Genomic DNA, 14,672 nt, shown 5'->3' with positions numbered 1-14,672 from the left:
TGCAGGAGTAGGCGAAGAATATAGAGAATCTAGCTGGTCAATCTAACGAATTAGCGCTCCTTCCTGCGCCTTATCAAGAGTTTTTATTGCGTTGGAACGTGAGGAAAGGTCTGCGCGGCCATGGAAGCGGGCTCGAAGGCGTTGGTAAGGAACGTTAAATTGACGTGATAACGCGCTTAAATTCGGTTTTTGAGCGCGTTTAGCGGCTTTGTAGGCTTCAGAAATACGCTTCTCGATATCAGAATTAGAATTCATCTTGTTGGTGGTGTTTGGCAGTCTAAAAGGCTTCAAATTTATCGTTTGACTGAAAATTATCGTTTGACTGAAGCAGACCAACACCCGAAGGGGGGTGGGGCTGCTGACCTAAAGAGACGGCTATCTTCCATGTTTGCCCTGTTTGCACAGTTTCCCCGGCAGAACCCACACCGCCCTTTGATCCAACCAAATTTTATCCACCAGATCGATACAGTAGAGATTCTCAACTTCAACACATATCATTCTCCCTAAACCAACCCGCCAAAATGGTCCGTCAACTCAAGCACCACGAGAAGAAGTATGTCTCTATTACACCCCAATTTTCCAAACCAAATCCACAAGAAACCCTCTAACCAATACATCGCAGACTCCTCCGGAAGGTCGACCTCTACACTTACAAGTCGGACGGCAACCACCGCGAGCATGAAGTCACCTCGCGCTACCACCTCCAGTCGATGGACTACAAGAAGTACAACGCGCTGTGCGGATCCCTGCGACAACTAGCACACAAGCTCTCGCAGCTGGACCCGGACAGCGACCCGACGCGGAAGAAGATCGAATCGGAGGTTCTCGACAAGCTGTGGCGCATGGGGATCCTGAAGCAGAGCCGGGAGCAGGGCGCGGGGCTGTCGCGGGTGGAGCGCGAGGTGACAGTGTCGGCGTTTTGCCGGCGGCGATTGGGTGTTATCATGGTGCGGACGGGGATGGTGGAAAATCTCAAGACGGTAAGCTTCCCTTCGGCTCTTTTCCCGTGGAGGGTATTGGTGGAGGGGATGAGACCGACCGGGCTAATAACGGGCAGGCGCACACGTTCATCGAACAGGGCCATGTCCGGGTCGGCAGCGAGGTGGTCACGGACCCGGCGTACCTGGTGACCCGCAACATGGAGGATTATGTCACCTGGGTCGACAGCAGCAAGATAAAGCGGAGTATCATGCGGTACCGTGAGAAGATGGATGACTTTGATCTGCTGTGAGGCGGGTCGCGGGCGACATAGATACCCTTGGGATTTTGATTTTGATACTTGCATCAGTGCGTGGCGTTATGGATTAAAAGTTCGGTCTATTGTGCATGTGTGTATGTATGTATGTAGGTAGGTATGACATTTCTAACAAGTCGCTTCAACTATGCAAATAGGGTATGTCCAGTCTATGATATTGGGTATCACAACGCACGCCATGCTCAAAAAGGATCCTCGGGTGCGGTCAACGCACCGCGCGCAGCAGCAACACTGACTGAAAGCGCCAGGCTAAGACAAAGTGATCAAGTTTGCATTACGACGGGAAGATCACCGCCGCGTGACCGTAAACCTCCGCTTCAACTTCAACGCCTTCATGGCGCCCCGTTTTCTCTCGACGTCCGGCTCGTCCGGGAGATCCATGCGGAACCGGCGCACGCTACCCTCATAGTTCCCTTTGCCGTCTTTCCCTTCTTCGAAGAACGGCATGCGGCTGTCCCCGAACTGACACCAGCGGGGGGCCACGCGGCGCCAGAGCCCCCGGACGCCGCTGCTGGCGCGGTCGATCTTCTTGTACTCGCGTCGACGGGTGGACGGGGACGTCCAGTCGATGACGGTTGCGGGTGGCTGGATGGGCGAGGGGATGTCTGCGTCGGGGGCGGTGGTTGGCACGGAGTTTGTACGCAAGGGGGGAAGTCGGGCACCGTCGCGGCTTGAAACGGAGGCGTGGGTGCGAAGGATGGGAGATACAGGGGGCGAACCGATCTCCGACGATGCTCTAACGGTCTGCGGAGGGGTGGGAAGTGTCGACGATGGTGGGTTGTCCTGGAAGAGTCGACAGGACACTCGGTGGAGGGCAAGGAGATCCTCGCGACGGATTTCTGGGTCGTGGGTTGACGCGGAAGGGGTCAGAGATGCGTTTGTCGCTACACGACGGTGGGAGTGGAAGGAGCTGCGACGACTGTTGGGCCCTGAGCGGCGGGTGCTGCGAGAAGCGGACCGGTGATGGTCTCCGGATGGTCTCGCAGACGGCGAAGGGGGAGACATGGTGCGCTTTCGCTTGGGAGTGCGACGACTGCTTGGTCCTGAGGAGGGCGGCGTCACGTCTCCTGGGGGGTTGGCAGGGAGTCCTGAGCGTCTTTCCATGCTGGAGGGCTTGATGGAATGGGCCCTTGGAGACGGGGCCTCAGCGTCGAGAGTAATCTCAGCGATGTTGACTGTAGTCTTTCCGTTGGACATCGTTTCCTGGTGTGGAGGAGTATCTCGGCCGAACAGATGGAGAGCGGGAGCGGTTGAATGCAGCAGACAAGGCTGGCCATGCTTGGAGGTTGGAAGAGTGGCAAGGGGAGTGGACAGTGGGCGGCTATTGGTGTTATAGGAGATGTTTGTGTTGGCGCCGGGGTCCAGATGGCGAGGACATGTGAATGTAGCGGCCATGGTGGTTGGCGCCTAGGATCAGGTGCCGACGAGGGTTAAAGAGAGGATGATAGATGCGAGTCTGTTCACATGTCGGGATGCCAAATGGCACCAGTGAAGAGCAGCGAGAGGAGATCGGATCAACCGATGGGATCAGCTAGGGTATGTATTGTATGTATCCCGAGGCAAAGAATGAACAATCACGATCAAGGATGGATGGACGTCGACAGATGTATACAAAGGTGATCGGATTAGGGTTGTTGATCCATGGTCAGCATCAGGAGAAAGACATCGTGGACCCAGCCATGTGATGATCCCCAGAAGGAGGAAAAAGGATGTTCAAGCCAAACAAGGAGGAACTGGTCAGCTGCAGACTCTTTGATAATAAATAATCCCTCTCTTAGTGGCTTTCTCACCGAGAGTTCGTCCACTGCCGATCTTCCAGCAGAGAAAAAAACAGATGCCCAAAGCCACTAGGCCACTAGTTCTGCTGGATGGCACCATTTGTAGTGGGCCATTCCTCCCCTCTGAATCCGCAGTCCCTGCAGGTTGACTGTCGAATGCAGTTTCGGACCGACTCGCCGCAAGGGTCAAAGTTCCAGACTGACGATCGTCTCCGGTATTTGCTATTTTTCCTCCTCCCCCACCATGCGTGCCCCGCGTCGGGGATTTCATTTGTCTGCCTGCTTCACCGCCAGTCCGAGTGGGGTATCGATAGTATGTCTTGTCAATAATACGTTCATTATAGGGCAAGTCGCTGCCTAGTAGAGTGGAGTTGGAGGATGGAGTACTGCGTACGCGGTAGTTGGAGTAGTTTACAACCTCCGGCAGTCTACTTGCTACTTCGTGCGCTGTATATATATACCTATCTGACCTCGTCTAACATCGTACAAACCACCAATCGACCACAGATCTACAAGCACCGCTAGCAACATCAAGCTAAAAATAACTCGATGCATTTTGTCCGTTGGACAATACGCTATTTTGAAGGTACATAACCTCAGGTAAGACTGCAGAAATGGACAGATCACATGACTTATACTTCTCCAGTACCAACCAATCCCATCCACAGTTGTCTCCTGAACGAACGGATATACCTTCGTATAGCAATCCAAATGCCATGTACAGCCTTATAATGAAGATAATAAAGTCAACCCGTCCTCCATTCGAAGACACTGCAGGCTGCATCAGACAAAGGACCGTCCAAGGTACATACGCAGTCGGATTCCTTCAACATCCCAAATAAAGCACTTTCCTTTATTCTTATTTAACTTACACCAATCCTACGTCAAGCAGCCGGTAACCTCGCCGCTTCCTGTGAAGCAGACCTCTTGTAAAATCTACCTCACGCGTCACACCTCACCGTCACTGACGGTGAATTGTCATCATCGCGACGTCTTCCGCTGCCACATCCACCCCTATAAATACCCCCTCTCCCCCCAATCGCCTGCCCATTTTCTTCTTCCTTCTTATAACTCCCCAGTCGACGAGGCGGCACACCATCTGGCTTTGGCCACCATGGTGTCTCCGTCCTCTTGCCCCTTCCCCTCGCATCTATCTTGTATATTCTATATATAATCCCCACTTACAAACCCCCTTGACACATTCATCGTTTCATCAATCGGGCAGGGTGGTGGGCACAGAAAAAAAGAATGGTCTGCAAAAAACACAAGAGAGAGACCAAAGGAAAAAAAAAAAAAAAGGAAGAAGAAGAGGGGAAAAAACACAGGTTGGGAAGAGGCGGGCTTCACAACATCCCTCTAACAATAACAATAACACGCAGGGCTAACAGGTATCCTCACATAACTGGGCCCTTGGACGGGTGGCTGGGACGGGCCTGGGTTATCAGACGGTTGAGTGAGCGTCTGATAACGATCAACTTCTTCCTCTTCTGCATTTTGTGAGTCTACATCCCCTGCGATGGCCGTTGGTGACGAACTGAGCTGACTGCTGTATATGGCGAGCGAGTCAGAGTACATCAGGTCTTGATAATTTTCACGACAGCATGATGTCACTATTCGCTCGACAGCACATCCGACGATATACCAGTGTACGAAGAGTTGGGAACACGATGGGGTGTGATGGATAGGCCGTGTTTCTTCACTTGTATTTGTCTTTCAAACCATGAATCCTTCTGTTGGATGTTGAAAATAACCTGTTGTGTTTGTTCCATGTCTCCTGTGTCCTTCTCTCTTGTGATACATGAACCGTATACACGCCGAACAATCCATTTTACCACATATTCACAGAAACTTCCGGAGTTACCGGTATACTAGATGTACAAACACTTCTCCTCCGTCTAAACAATGCAGTGAGGCCTGTAAAGACATATGTTGCCTTTATGAAACTAAATCCGTCATCAACATGCCTTCCACTCTTCTCTTCCTCATCCGCATCTTCAGTGGATCCCAATACACAACTCCTCTACATCTTCCAAACAACCATTTCCTATTGACACTATATCTGTGAGGACAAATGAAGCTATACTGTATAATTTCTTGCCAAAGGCCCTCCAGTACGCTCATGAATAGTGGCGCTGGCGTGTCGCTCCTACCGTATCAGCATACTTTCTTCATCTGTCTATTCTGCTCTCACGCTTTGGCTTCCCTCCCACTTCGTTCCAATTCGTCTTTCTCACTCACAAGTTTCTGGGAAGGACTATGGAATAACTCCCAGCAGGGCAGTCTCCATCTAACATCTTCCTCTGGGGTGGTTTGACCAATCTCATCTAACCCTGGAACACGGGAGCGTTTGGATCTCAACGCATCCGGGTACAGTCGGGAACGGTATGAGTGACGGGAATCACAGAACATGAGGCTAACGGGATAGCAGAAGAGTATCGCAAGCGTAATGTACCTTAGCATTGACATCCCCCGATCCTTCTCCGCTCAAACTCAGTCAGGATGTCAAATACGTGCTGGCCACCCATCACACCACACCCGATCAGAATATCAGCCTAGTCTGCAGGAATGGATGACAAGAAAGTACGAAGAAATCAAACGGAGGTCCTGTGTCTGGAAGAACGAGATCCTAGCTGAGCTGTCTCCCTATGATTTTAACCACAGTTAGGATGCACGGCAAGGAGCGGTAGCTCGCGTTCCCCGTACGCCAGGCTTCTGATCCCGTTCTGCACATCGAGGGCGATGGAAATAATATGTAGTATGGAAGTGGGTAAGACCTGGAGAGGGACGAATATTGGCGGTACCTCAATACGACGTAGTCAAGAAGCCAGGCTGCTTTTTACCTGTTGGACTAAGAGACCATCAAGTCTAGAGATTCAGAATTCTCTGGATGAACGAACATAGGGATATTGTTTGGTGGGATTGCTGTATCCTCCAGCTCCAGCTTAGACGGGCTTATAGGAGCGCTCCTTAATGCCACCAGCTAGAATCAGCCGGCTATGAAAACACCCGGGGTGCTCTTATTGAGGTCAAGTGGCTGTTTTCGTTCAGAATATGAAAAGGGGTGTGGATATACAACAAGAAGTAACCAGAAACCTAAAATATTAAGAAAGCCACTAAGGATATAAGGTCTCTGCAAGATGCGTCCCTTAGTGAAATCTGCTGCAAACTTATCTACGTTAAGAGTTCGAACTTGTGATTGGGAATATAGGAATTTGTTTTCTTTACTTCCACTATTTTCTCACACTGGCTACTACGTACATTGCAGGTGATACAGAAGTCCCTTTCCGGCGGTCTAATACGGCTTCAAGCTAGCGAGCTTCTCCAGTTTGTCCGTCATCTTGAGCTTCTCTAATGGTTCTGTCCTCTCCAACCATCAATCATATGCTTCCCGTGTGAGTGAATATTGATATGCGGTCAATGGGTAGTAGCTTCCCACTTATGGAAGATTTCTTGCGATATCCACGCAGAGGGCGTGTAGCAGTTGTAGATAACGGTGGGTATAATGTCGGTTTTAGGTAGACAGCGTAGTGCATCTGTCGAGAATCCCACAGGATCAGGTCGCCGGGCTCGACGCAGAGATACAGTCCCATAGGTTATGTAATACGTCTAAGTCCAGAAATGATCTTTATTATATAGTTTTGCACCACCTATTCTTTTACAGTCCCGTTAAGTCAAAGCAGCAAAGGGCTTAAGCCGCCTCAGTTCGGTTCGGTTGGGCAGTAGACTGGACAGGACAGTATTGACTTTTACTTCTAATTGCCTTTTGGAAATAATAAAGGACGCGTGGGCCAACGCTGCTCGGGAGGTTGGTTGGGGGCGTTTCCTGAACTACTCTTGATGCCTTTAGTGGCATCTTGCGAAGTGAAGGTTGCAGAAATCGGTCAATTCTAGGCCGAGGGATTTTACAGGTGCCTTGTGATCGTGGACGGGAGACACCCGGTAATAGCATTTGTGATCCGGCAGTTAAGTCTACATTAGCTTACAGACAACGCGAAGCACTAACTAGAAGTAAGCTAGGGTGTCAAGCACTAAAATCGTGCGGACTGCGCCGCCGCCACCGGACCCGACTCCACGCTTTTGCCTCGCTCATCAGGTATTGCTTCTGTTGTTGAATTCTGCCCCCGGCTTCTCTTAGCTTGCTGCATATCCGGGGGTTCTGTCTTGTTTGACCGTATTCCAGTCATTATGCTCGCAACCCATCGAGTTTGGCAAGCACGCACGTAGTTTTCCGTTTCGATCTAAATGCCATGAGGCTTGAGATGGGCGAACTATATAAGCTTCCCCAGAGAGGCTAACTGGTTACAGAACCAGAGTGGTATTTCTCGGCTTTTATTGTACCGAGCTACGGCCTTGGATATTTTAACCCGCTCACCAGGCTTTCTATCCAGAAAATAGCCAAACTAGGCTTGCTTCTAACAGCCGTCACACCTCTCTGCCCTCTGGGATTGATATTCAGTCATAATGTGGCGGCGTCAGATTACAGTTGACGACAAAGCTATTACTGATGGATCTGGCATCACCCTCAGACAATCTTTGTTCCCCTGTTTTCTCGGTAAGTCTATTATTCAGGGGGTACGTAGTCATTACATTTCGCTCACGCCGAGCGTTAATCTAGTTACCATTCTTTTCTTCCTCTGGGGATTTGCCTATGGCCTCCTTGATGTCCTCAACTCCCATTTCCAGGCGGAACTCAATATTACGGCCAGCATGGCATCTGGCCTATCAGCGGCTTACTTTGGCGCATACTTCCTATGCCCTTTAACGATCTCAGGTTGGATTCTGCGTCGTTATGGGTTCAGGGTGACATTCATGACTGGGTATCTTATAGAAGTATCACATGTGTACCCCCGTGCTGATTGAGGTGTAGTCTTGCTATCCTAGCTTGTGGCTGCCTTCTCTTCTGGCCCAGTGGCATCAAGGCCTCCTTTGGTGGTTTCTGCGGTAGCATGTTTGTTGTCGGCGCAGGCCTATCCACACTCGAGACCGGAGCCGACAGCTTCCTTGCAATTTGCGGTCCCCCGCGTTATTCAGAAATTCGACTGAATCTTGCTCAGGGTGTACAAGGGATTGGTTCGTTTGCAGCTCCATTACTCGCATCTCGTGTCTTCTTTGCCAGCACTGTGAACACCAGACAGGGTCTGAAGAACGTGCAATGGGTTTACCTGGGGATTGCCTGTTTTGTGGCTCTTCTAATTATCTTGTTCTACATCGTCCCCATGCCAGAGGTCACGGACGCAGACATGGGTCTACAGGAGCAAGAATTCTCCAGCACCGAAGTTCGGCCTTTCCTCAAGCAATACAACCTCTTCCTAGGAGTTTGGAGTCAGTTCTGCTATGTGGGTGCTCAGGTCGCCCTAGCGAACTATTTCATCAACTTTTGCCAGGAGTCTGGCTACGACTCCGCCATGTCATGTATGCCCCTCGTCCATCTATCCCTGCTTGTGACTCCATCTGAATAGTGCTGTTTAGCCAACCTTCTAGCCGTCGGCCAGGGTCTCTACGCGTTTAACCGGTTCGTCGCCAGCGGCTTGATAACCATCGGCTGCAGGCCCCGGCACGTCTTGGCCGTCTGTCTGGTGCTGTGCTTTGTTTTTGGTGTCGCTGCGGTCACGACGCACGGTCATGTTAGTGTCGCTATGCTGATACTGGTTCTATGTTTCGAAAGCGTGCGTCATCCCAATCTCGTCATTCGTCCATACGTGACTAAACACCCTGTAGGCCTGCTTCGCCACCATTTTCACCCTCGCCTTGCGCGGTCTGGGCCCACACACCAAACGCGGCGGCAGCATGCTTGTCGCCGCCATCTCAGGCGGAGCCGCTATCCCACCGATGACAGGCGCCGTAGCAACAAGAACTGGCAATTTCCACAAGGCAATGGCCATCCCGACAGCGTTTTATGTCCTTGCGTGGGTGTTCCCAGTTTACGCTAATACAGTCAGCAAGGACCTGTTGGATGGCCATCGGGACGCGGACTTGAACATTGACACCCAGCGTGCGATACTTCGACAAAACGCGGAGGAATTGAAGGACCTGGAGTCAAAAGATGTCGCAGAGAATGTGAAGACTGTTGCTGTGTAGAGCTAGTATATTGCAGAGAGAAAGGGCGGTTACTACTGTCAGTCTGCAATGAGAATATGCTGGTAGAGCACGCCTTACTCCATGATCCGTGCACCCTAGTGTGTGATAACAGCAGGCCACATGCGGATGCTTACCAGATACGGCCACTCCGGCGAAATGTACAATGTTTTTGCTACACTACAACTAATGAGGCTCTGAAATTTAGGTCTGCCTGAGCCTACTCGGTGGATTAGAAAAGTCCAAAGCACTAGGTAGGCTTCGTCATGTTGGACAGAGGCTGTACCGTTGTCAATATCACTTCTCGTGATGTAAATGATTCTCACAAAATTTATTCAATCCATGACGCGCAATGGATAGGAAATTGTAGCCTCGTTGGACTGAAACCTTGTAAATCTACACAGGCTGTGCATTTCTGCCAGGATCAGGTTGGAAACCCCATGACTCAATAGTGCGAAAGCAAAGGGAAGGAGACGACCTCGAGATCCAGAGGGTGGTTTAGCTCTTGTGGTCGAGGAATTTCAGCGGGGCTCATGGGAGAGAAGGTTGGATGGAAGTGGAGGGAGTTGTGCGCGCAGATGTAGGGGTACCCTAAGATGGTTTGTCACACCGGACAAGTTATATAGAGTGGCCTATATGTACGAACGGAGAAAGTCGTATCATGACAAGCATCAATTCATAGCTAATTACACCGCGTATACAAATTCCTTGTTCTCCCAATCCGTGAGATCCAAGAATCTATTCAAGTCAGCCTTGTGCACGGAGCGGGAAGGAGGTTGATAGACTTACTCTTGATTTTCCAGACGAACATAGTCAGGGCTCGCCCGAGCCCGGGCCTTCTTCGTATTCTGTCTCTTGTACCACCACAGAATGAAGAGAATGAGGAAGATACAGACACCCCAGCAGACGATGATGGTGATTTCGGCGGGAACGTAGCGCGGTGCGTCTTTCGGACGGAAGATCTGGGGGCCTGTGACATCGCATGTTAGCGCTATAAAACGAGATCCTGATAGTATGGATCCCTTACCGATGATGTTGCCGGCACAGTATCCGATCAGGTACAGGGCAGCCACGGTGGTCTTTTTAGTGTAGCCGGCAACGTTGGACGACACCATGGACAGAAGTGCGACGAATGGGGTCGGGCTCGCTTGGGTCATGTAGTAGCCGATAAGACGACCGACGTTGTTGTCCAAGGGGAGCGCGACGATCAGAACCATTCCGACAATTGACGCGATCAGGCCTCCCATGCTGCAAAGGAGACGCTGGTTTGTATACTGGCCGACTATTCCGTTGAGAACGAGCGCGATGACCTCGACCGCGCCGCCGGGGGCGCCATAGAGAAGACTCTCCTCGGCGGTATATCCGAAGCTGGTGATCTGGATAGGAGTTAGGCGAATGCTCAGTCATGCTGCAGGGATGGAATCACTGACCAGCTGGTTGAAGAAGTTGGTGATTCCACCGTTGGGAATGTCGGCAATGAGGGCGTAGAAGAAGAACGCCCAGGTCATCGGGTCGATCAGCGCTTCCTTGACCTGGTACAGCTTGAAATGCTTGTTTCCAATTCCTTGCTGATTAGACCGCACGCGGACCACCGCTAGGATCCGGTCCTCCTTCTTCAGCCAGCGCGCATTCAGCTGGTTGTCGGGCACGACCCAGAGGAAGATCAGTCCGAGACAGACGGTGAGGAGGCCGGTGACGAGGAAGACAATCTTCCATGGCTCGATTGACGAGCCGTGTTTGGCGGTTCCCACTGCAATACCGTACGCAACGAAGCCGCCAAGGACTTGGCCCCAGCCGTTAAAGCTGAACCAGATGTTGACACGGCTGCCCTGTTCCGCTTTAGTGTACCACTGTGAAAGCATTAGAGCCGGCATGCTATGATACACGATGGTAGGTGGCAATTGTCAAACCTACCTGGGAAGTCAACAGAGCAAAACCCGGAGTGACCGAGGCCTCGAACACACCGAGGAAGAACCTATGGATGATGAATATAGGAGAGAGGTCGCTGGGTGAGATTCCTACCGAATGGCAATGGCGCCGGGGTAGTTGTTGACGGCAGCGAAACAACAGAGGATGGCGCCCCAGATGATGATACAAGCGGCGGAATACTTCCCGAGGGGAAGACGCTGGAGCAGTCGGTTGGTTGGGTATTCCCAGGCCAGGTAGCCTGTTGAAGGGCTTCATGAACGCTTGTCCGTTTCTGTCGGGGGGCTACGACTCACCGAAGTAGAACAAACTACCCAGCCATTGGTACTGGTCGCCTTTCAGGTTGATGTCTTCTTTGATTCCCATGACGCTCGCGTAGGACAACGTTGTTTCTGGGTCTGTTAGACGCTTTGACCCGCAACTACAAGATCGAAGCACTCACTGTCCAGGTAGTTCATTCCGTAGACAAAGCACATAATCGGCATCATCCGCCAGTCGATAATTCTCAAAAGTCGCTTGTTTGTTGCCTCGTCCAGCTCGATTGTCTCGCCCTCGAGTTCCTGGAAGGCCTTCAGGGCCTCGTCTCCATCCTGAGCATGTTTCTTCAACTTCGGGTCGATCTTGGACGTGTCCTTCTCCACATCCGCTGCGGTGGGCGGAGGAACATCCTTTTCGTCTGCCATTTCCGATGGGGATGTGTGTACGGAGTGTGAGGATGGAATGGGAAGAGAAAATCGGAGGAGGATAAAGCAAGAGAGGGGAAACAACGTTTACATACTACGTAGGACGTAGGCGGGAACTCTCCGCACTGGAGCAGTGACACGACATACTCCGTTAGTCACTCCTCTCAGGAGAAACCTAGTGTTATCTTAGCCTTCCTGGTCGGGGTTCGCTTGCATGACCAGCGGCCGATGATAAGCAGCTGATATCTGGGGTAGGAGACACTAGTGCATTAGTAGAAGCACTTTGCCGAGGAGGGACAAGCAAGCTTATCGAGGGTCCACCTGCACCCGTCGCGTGGTGAGGGGAAAGAGGAGGGAGTCGAATAGGGGATGGATGGGGAGTAAGATTGGTACTATCGTACTATCGTACTATATAGGTGTTAACGTTCACCAACGGTCCGAAGTTATCCATTGGATAGTTTGCCGACGTGTATACTTTCATAGTGAACACTATGTACAGACAGCGAAAACACTAGGTATGTGCAAACAGCGAACAACTGCGGAGACACTGTGGCGCATTGGCCTTCAGCTCCCGCGGCTTATTGACATCGCATTGTTCAGTCGGACGACGTCATGGCCGGCGCCTCTGCCCATTCAGATCGAGGGCTGTATCCTTCGGCCTCCAGATTTATCTCCGACGTTGTCTTCGCAAATATTATCCTGAAGAAGGTCAGAATAAGTCATGGCCATGCAATGCCATCGTCCCTTATCGATGCAGTATGGCGTCTTATCAGTGACCAAACAGGCATCCACCACGGTCTTGGCTTCGGATGCTTATCAGTGGCTGGCTTGTGCAAAATACGCAGCACACAGCATGAACATTACCTATCTCCTATCAACCGCGACCCACTAGGCTAGCATACATTCTATACGGCGTACCAGCTAGATTACTCCCGCCCGACCCGCGCCAGATACGCCTCCCATCCCTCCTTCTGGTACCGCTGCGCGGCCTCGACCGGGTCCGGCGCGGCATAGATGCCGCGACCCGCGATGATGAAGTCGGCCCCGCGACCAATCGCCGACTCGGGAGTCTGGTACTGCTGGCCCAGCTTGTCGCCCTTGGACGAGAGGTTCACACCCGTCGTGAACACGACAAAGTCCTCCTCGTCCGAGGGGGCGGAGGCCTCGGAGCGCACCGCGCCGAGCGAGCGGGTCGACACGAAGCCCATGACGAAGTTCTTGTATTTGCGCGCGTAGTCGACCGACGCGGTCGTGTAGTGGCCCGTCGCCAGCGACCCCTTGGAGGTCATCTCGGCGAGGATGAGCAGGCCGCGGTGCGGGCCGTAGGGGAAGTCTGGGGCGGCGGTCGTCTGGGCGAGCGCCTCGACGATGCCCTCGCCCGGCAGCACGCTGCAGTTGATAATGTGCGCCCACTCCGAGATGCGCAGCGCCCCGCCGTGGTACTGCTTCTGCACCGTGTTGCCGATGTCGATGAACTTGCGGTCCTCGAAGATGAGGAAGTTGTGCTTCGCCGCGAGCGCGTTCAGCCCCGCGATCGTCTCCTCGCTGAAGTCGGACAGGATGTCGATGTGCGTCTTGATCACGGCAATGTGCGGTCCGAGTCCTGTGCGTCCATTGCGTCTCCCCGTTAGTCTTTGGTCTCCGTCGGCGGGGATGCCAGCGTGGGTGGTGCCCTACGGTCAGCCAGCTCCAGCAGCTCCTTCGTGGTCGACACGTCCGCGGACACCGTCACGTTTGTCTTCTTCGCCTCCGCTACCTCGAATAGCCGCTTCACGAGCGGGTTGGGGTGCGTGCTGGCACGGACGCCGTAGGTCAATTGGGACTTGGACGACATGGTGGAGGGGGAATGCGGGGTGCAGCTGTCGGGGTTCGTTTTGGTCAGGCGGAGTTGCGACGGTTGATGATGCGAGGGGTGGCAGATCGTACCTGAAGCGGGGGTTATTTAGGAGACGACGCTACACGTCATGCACAATGGTCCAGTGTGAGTGAGTGAGAACTCCGGTAGAACACACTTCTCGCGGGCAAAAAATCGATATCGATCTCGATAAGACCCGCCTCAGCCACAACCACCGCCACGCTTCGGATGTGGGGTCAGCCACATCTCGGCTAAGAGAATACTAGTTACTCCTAGTGTAGTAGAATGATGGATTGTAAACAAACAGTCGCGGCAAATATCCATATCATTATCCAGGCGTCGGTGGAGCTACAAATTATCGCCATTCAAAATCTCATCCGCTGACCCAAACACACTTGCGCTTAGAAAGAAACCAAGTCCCGGGCCACGCCAAAGACACTCAACCCCCAAAGGCCCGCCTGGGCGAACCAGAAGAACGCGCCCATCATTCGGCCCATGCCCTGCGCCTTGCCCGAGTAGACGTATCCGTAGAGGTAGAGCGCACGGAAGACGAACCATGCCCCACCCAGGGCCGTCGCCAGCTGCGGGTACTTCAGGCCGGCAACCAGGATGGAGAGCATCGTCTGGGGCGCATTCTCGAGGAAGTTGGCGTGGGCCCGCTGGGCGCAGTTGAACTGTTCAGCTTTGGCCTGGATGGCGTTAGCCCTTATGCCGATTCTCCGCGCGTCTTCGAGAGATCTGTCTCGGCGTGGGGTAAGCATGGTGGGTCTCTTACATTGGACCGGCATTCATCCACGGTCGCGTAGCAGTGAGGATAGGGGACCTTGGCGGGCTTGCGCAGTCCGGTCGTGATGGCGCCGTGCACGAAACCCAGGACGGGAATAGCTCCCAGGGCAACGGCGATGACAGATCTAGATCCGTGTTAGGGTGGAAGCATGTTGGGTTGGTGCATGGTGACTGACCCGTAGTTATCAGGAACAACAACAGCAGGCATGGTGGTTCTGGAGTGGATAATAACAATAATGTAGGCAAGAGGTGATGCTGATGGGGGGTGGTGCAGCAATATATATGGAGGGGAACCCCTTAGGGAACGGATGCCT

The 14,672-nt window shown here is 52.5% G+C and overlaps 6 protein-coding genes across 6 annotated transcripts; 2 read left to right on the top strand and 4 right to left on the bottom strand.

Annotated features, from left to right (window-relative positions):
* The first annotated feature begins 475 nt into the window (after positions 1–475).
* On the top strand, positions 476–1,387 carry BDV59DRAFT_121668 (snoRNA-binding rRNA-processing protein IMP3). The gene is made up of 3 exons (XM_073686815.1): positions 476–553; positions 623–980; positions 1,058–1,387. The coding sequence occupies exons 1-3, from the start codon at positions 522–524 to the stop codon at positions 1,229–1,231; spliced, it is 564 nt and encodes a 187-aa protein (XP_073543998.1). The 5' UTR covers positions 476–521; the 3' UTR covers positions 1,232–1,387.
* Positions 1,388–2,821, bottom strand: BDV59DRAFT_121669 (uncharacterized protein). The gene has a single exon (XM_073686816.1). The coding sequence runs from the start codon at positions 2,648–2,650 to the stop codon at positions 1,544–1,546; it is 1,107 nt and encodes a 368-aa protein (XP_073543997.1). The 5' UTR covers positions 2,651–2,821; the 3' UTR covers positions 1,388–1,543.
* Positions 2,822–7,494: 4,673 nt separating this feature from the next.
* Positions 7,495–9,111, top strand: BDV59DRAFT_205496 (major facilitator superfamily domain-containing protein; the record flags this gene model as incomplete). Its single annotated transcript, XM_073694654.1, has 5 exons — positions 7,495–7,585; positions 7,649–7,850; positions 7,901–8,445; positions 8,503–8,699; positions 8,752–9,111. 5 exons carry the CDS (start codon positions 7,495–7,497, stop codon positions 9,109–9,111), a joined length of 1,395 nt encoding a protein of 464 aa, XP_073543996.1.
* Positions 9,112–9,794: 683 nt separating this feature from the next.
* BDV59DRAFT_205495 (allantoate permease family MFS transporter) lies at positions 9,795–11,717 on the bottom strand (the record flags this gene model as incomplete). The annotated part of the gene is made up of 8 exons (XM_073694653.1): positions 9,795–9,846; positions 9,898–10,078; positions 10,136–10,484; positions 10,539–10,958; positions 11,023–11,083; positions 11,131–11,275; positions 11,331–11,426; positions 11,477–11,717. 8 exons carry the CDS (start codon positions 11,715–11,717, stop codon positions 9,795–9,797), a joined length of 1,545 nt encoding a protein of 514 aa, XP_073543995.1.
* An 814-nt stretch (positions 11,718–12,531) lies between these two features.
* Positions 12,532–13,762, bottom strand: pyrG (orotidine-5'-phosphate decarboxylase pyrG). Its single transcript, XM_073686814.1, has 2 exons — positions 13,395–13,762; positions 12,532–13,320 (listed from the first exon to the last, which is right to left on the bottom strand). The coding sequence occupies exons 1-2, from the start codon at positions 13,549–13,551 to the stop codon at positions 12,644–12,646; spliced, it is 834 nt and encodes a 277-aa protein (XP_073543994.1). The 5' UTR covers positions 13,552–13,762; the 3' UTR covers positions 12,532–12,643.
* A 21-nt stretch (positions 13,763–13,783) lies between these two features.
* BDV59DRAFT_187163 (MAPEG family protein) lies at positions 13,784–14,664 on the bottom strand. Its single transcript, XM_073691149.1, has 3 exons — positions 14,535–14,664; positions 14,348–14,483; positions 13,784–14,261 (listed from the first exon to the last, which is right to left on the bottom strand). The coding sequence occupies exons 1-3, from the start codon at positions 14,564–14,566 to the stop codon at positions 13,974–13,976; spliced, it is 456 nt and encodes a 151-aa protein (XP_073543993.1). The 5' UTR covers positions 14,567–14,664; the 3' UTR covers positions 13,784–13,973.
* Between the last annotated feature and the right edge of the window lie 8 nt (positions 14,665–14,672).

The sequence above is a fragment of the Aspergillus ambiguus genome, assembly GCF_047715705.1.
Source record: "Aspergillus ambiguus strain CBS 117.58 unplaced genomic scaffold BDV59scaffold_45, whole genome shotgun sequence".
In the NCBI taxonomy this organism is placed as follows: Eukaryota; Fungi; Ascomycota; class Eurotiomycetes; order Eurotiales; family Aspergillaceae; genus Aspergillus; species Aspergillus ambiguus.
Note: the sequence above shows the minus strand (reverse complement) of the source record. Positions and strands in the feature narration are given on the sequence as shown.

Coding starts and splice junctions, on each gene's coding strand:
- BDV59DRAFT_121668 (XM_073686815.1), top strand. CDS start 522: ATGGTCCGTCAACTCAAGCACCACGAGAAGAA. Junction 554..622: donor CTCAAGCACCACGAGAAGAA/GTATGTCTCTAT, acceptor AATACATCGCAG/ACTCCTCCGGAAGGTCGACC. Junction 981..1,057: donor TGGTGGAAAATCTCAAGACG/GTAAGCTTCCCT, acceptor AATAACGGGCAG/GCGCACACGTTCATCGAACA.
- BDV59DRAFT_121669 (XM_073686816.1), bottom strand. CDS start 2,650: ATGGCCGCTACATTCACATGTCCTCGCCATCTGGACCCCGGCGCCAAC.
- pyrG (XM_073686814.1), bottom strand. CDS start 13,551: ATGTCGTCCAAGTCCCAATTGACCTACGGCGTCCGTGCCAGCACGCAC. Junction 13,321..13,394: donor GCTGCTGGAGCTGGCTGACC/GTAGGGCACCAC, acceptor ATGGACGCACAG/GACTCGGACCGCACATTGCC.
- BDV59DRAFT_187163 (XM_073691149.1), bottom strand. CDS start 14,566: ATGCCTGCTGTTGTTGTTCCTGATAACTACGG. Junction 14,484..14,534: donor GTTGTTCCTGATAACTACGG/GTCAGTCACCAT, acceptor ACACGGATCTAG/ATCTGTCATCGCCGTTGCCC. Junction 14,262..14,347: donor TGGATGAATGCCGGTCCAAT/GTAAGAGACCCA, acceptor AACGCCATCCAG/GCCAAAGCTGAACAGTTCAA.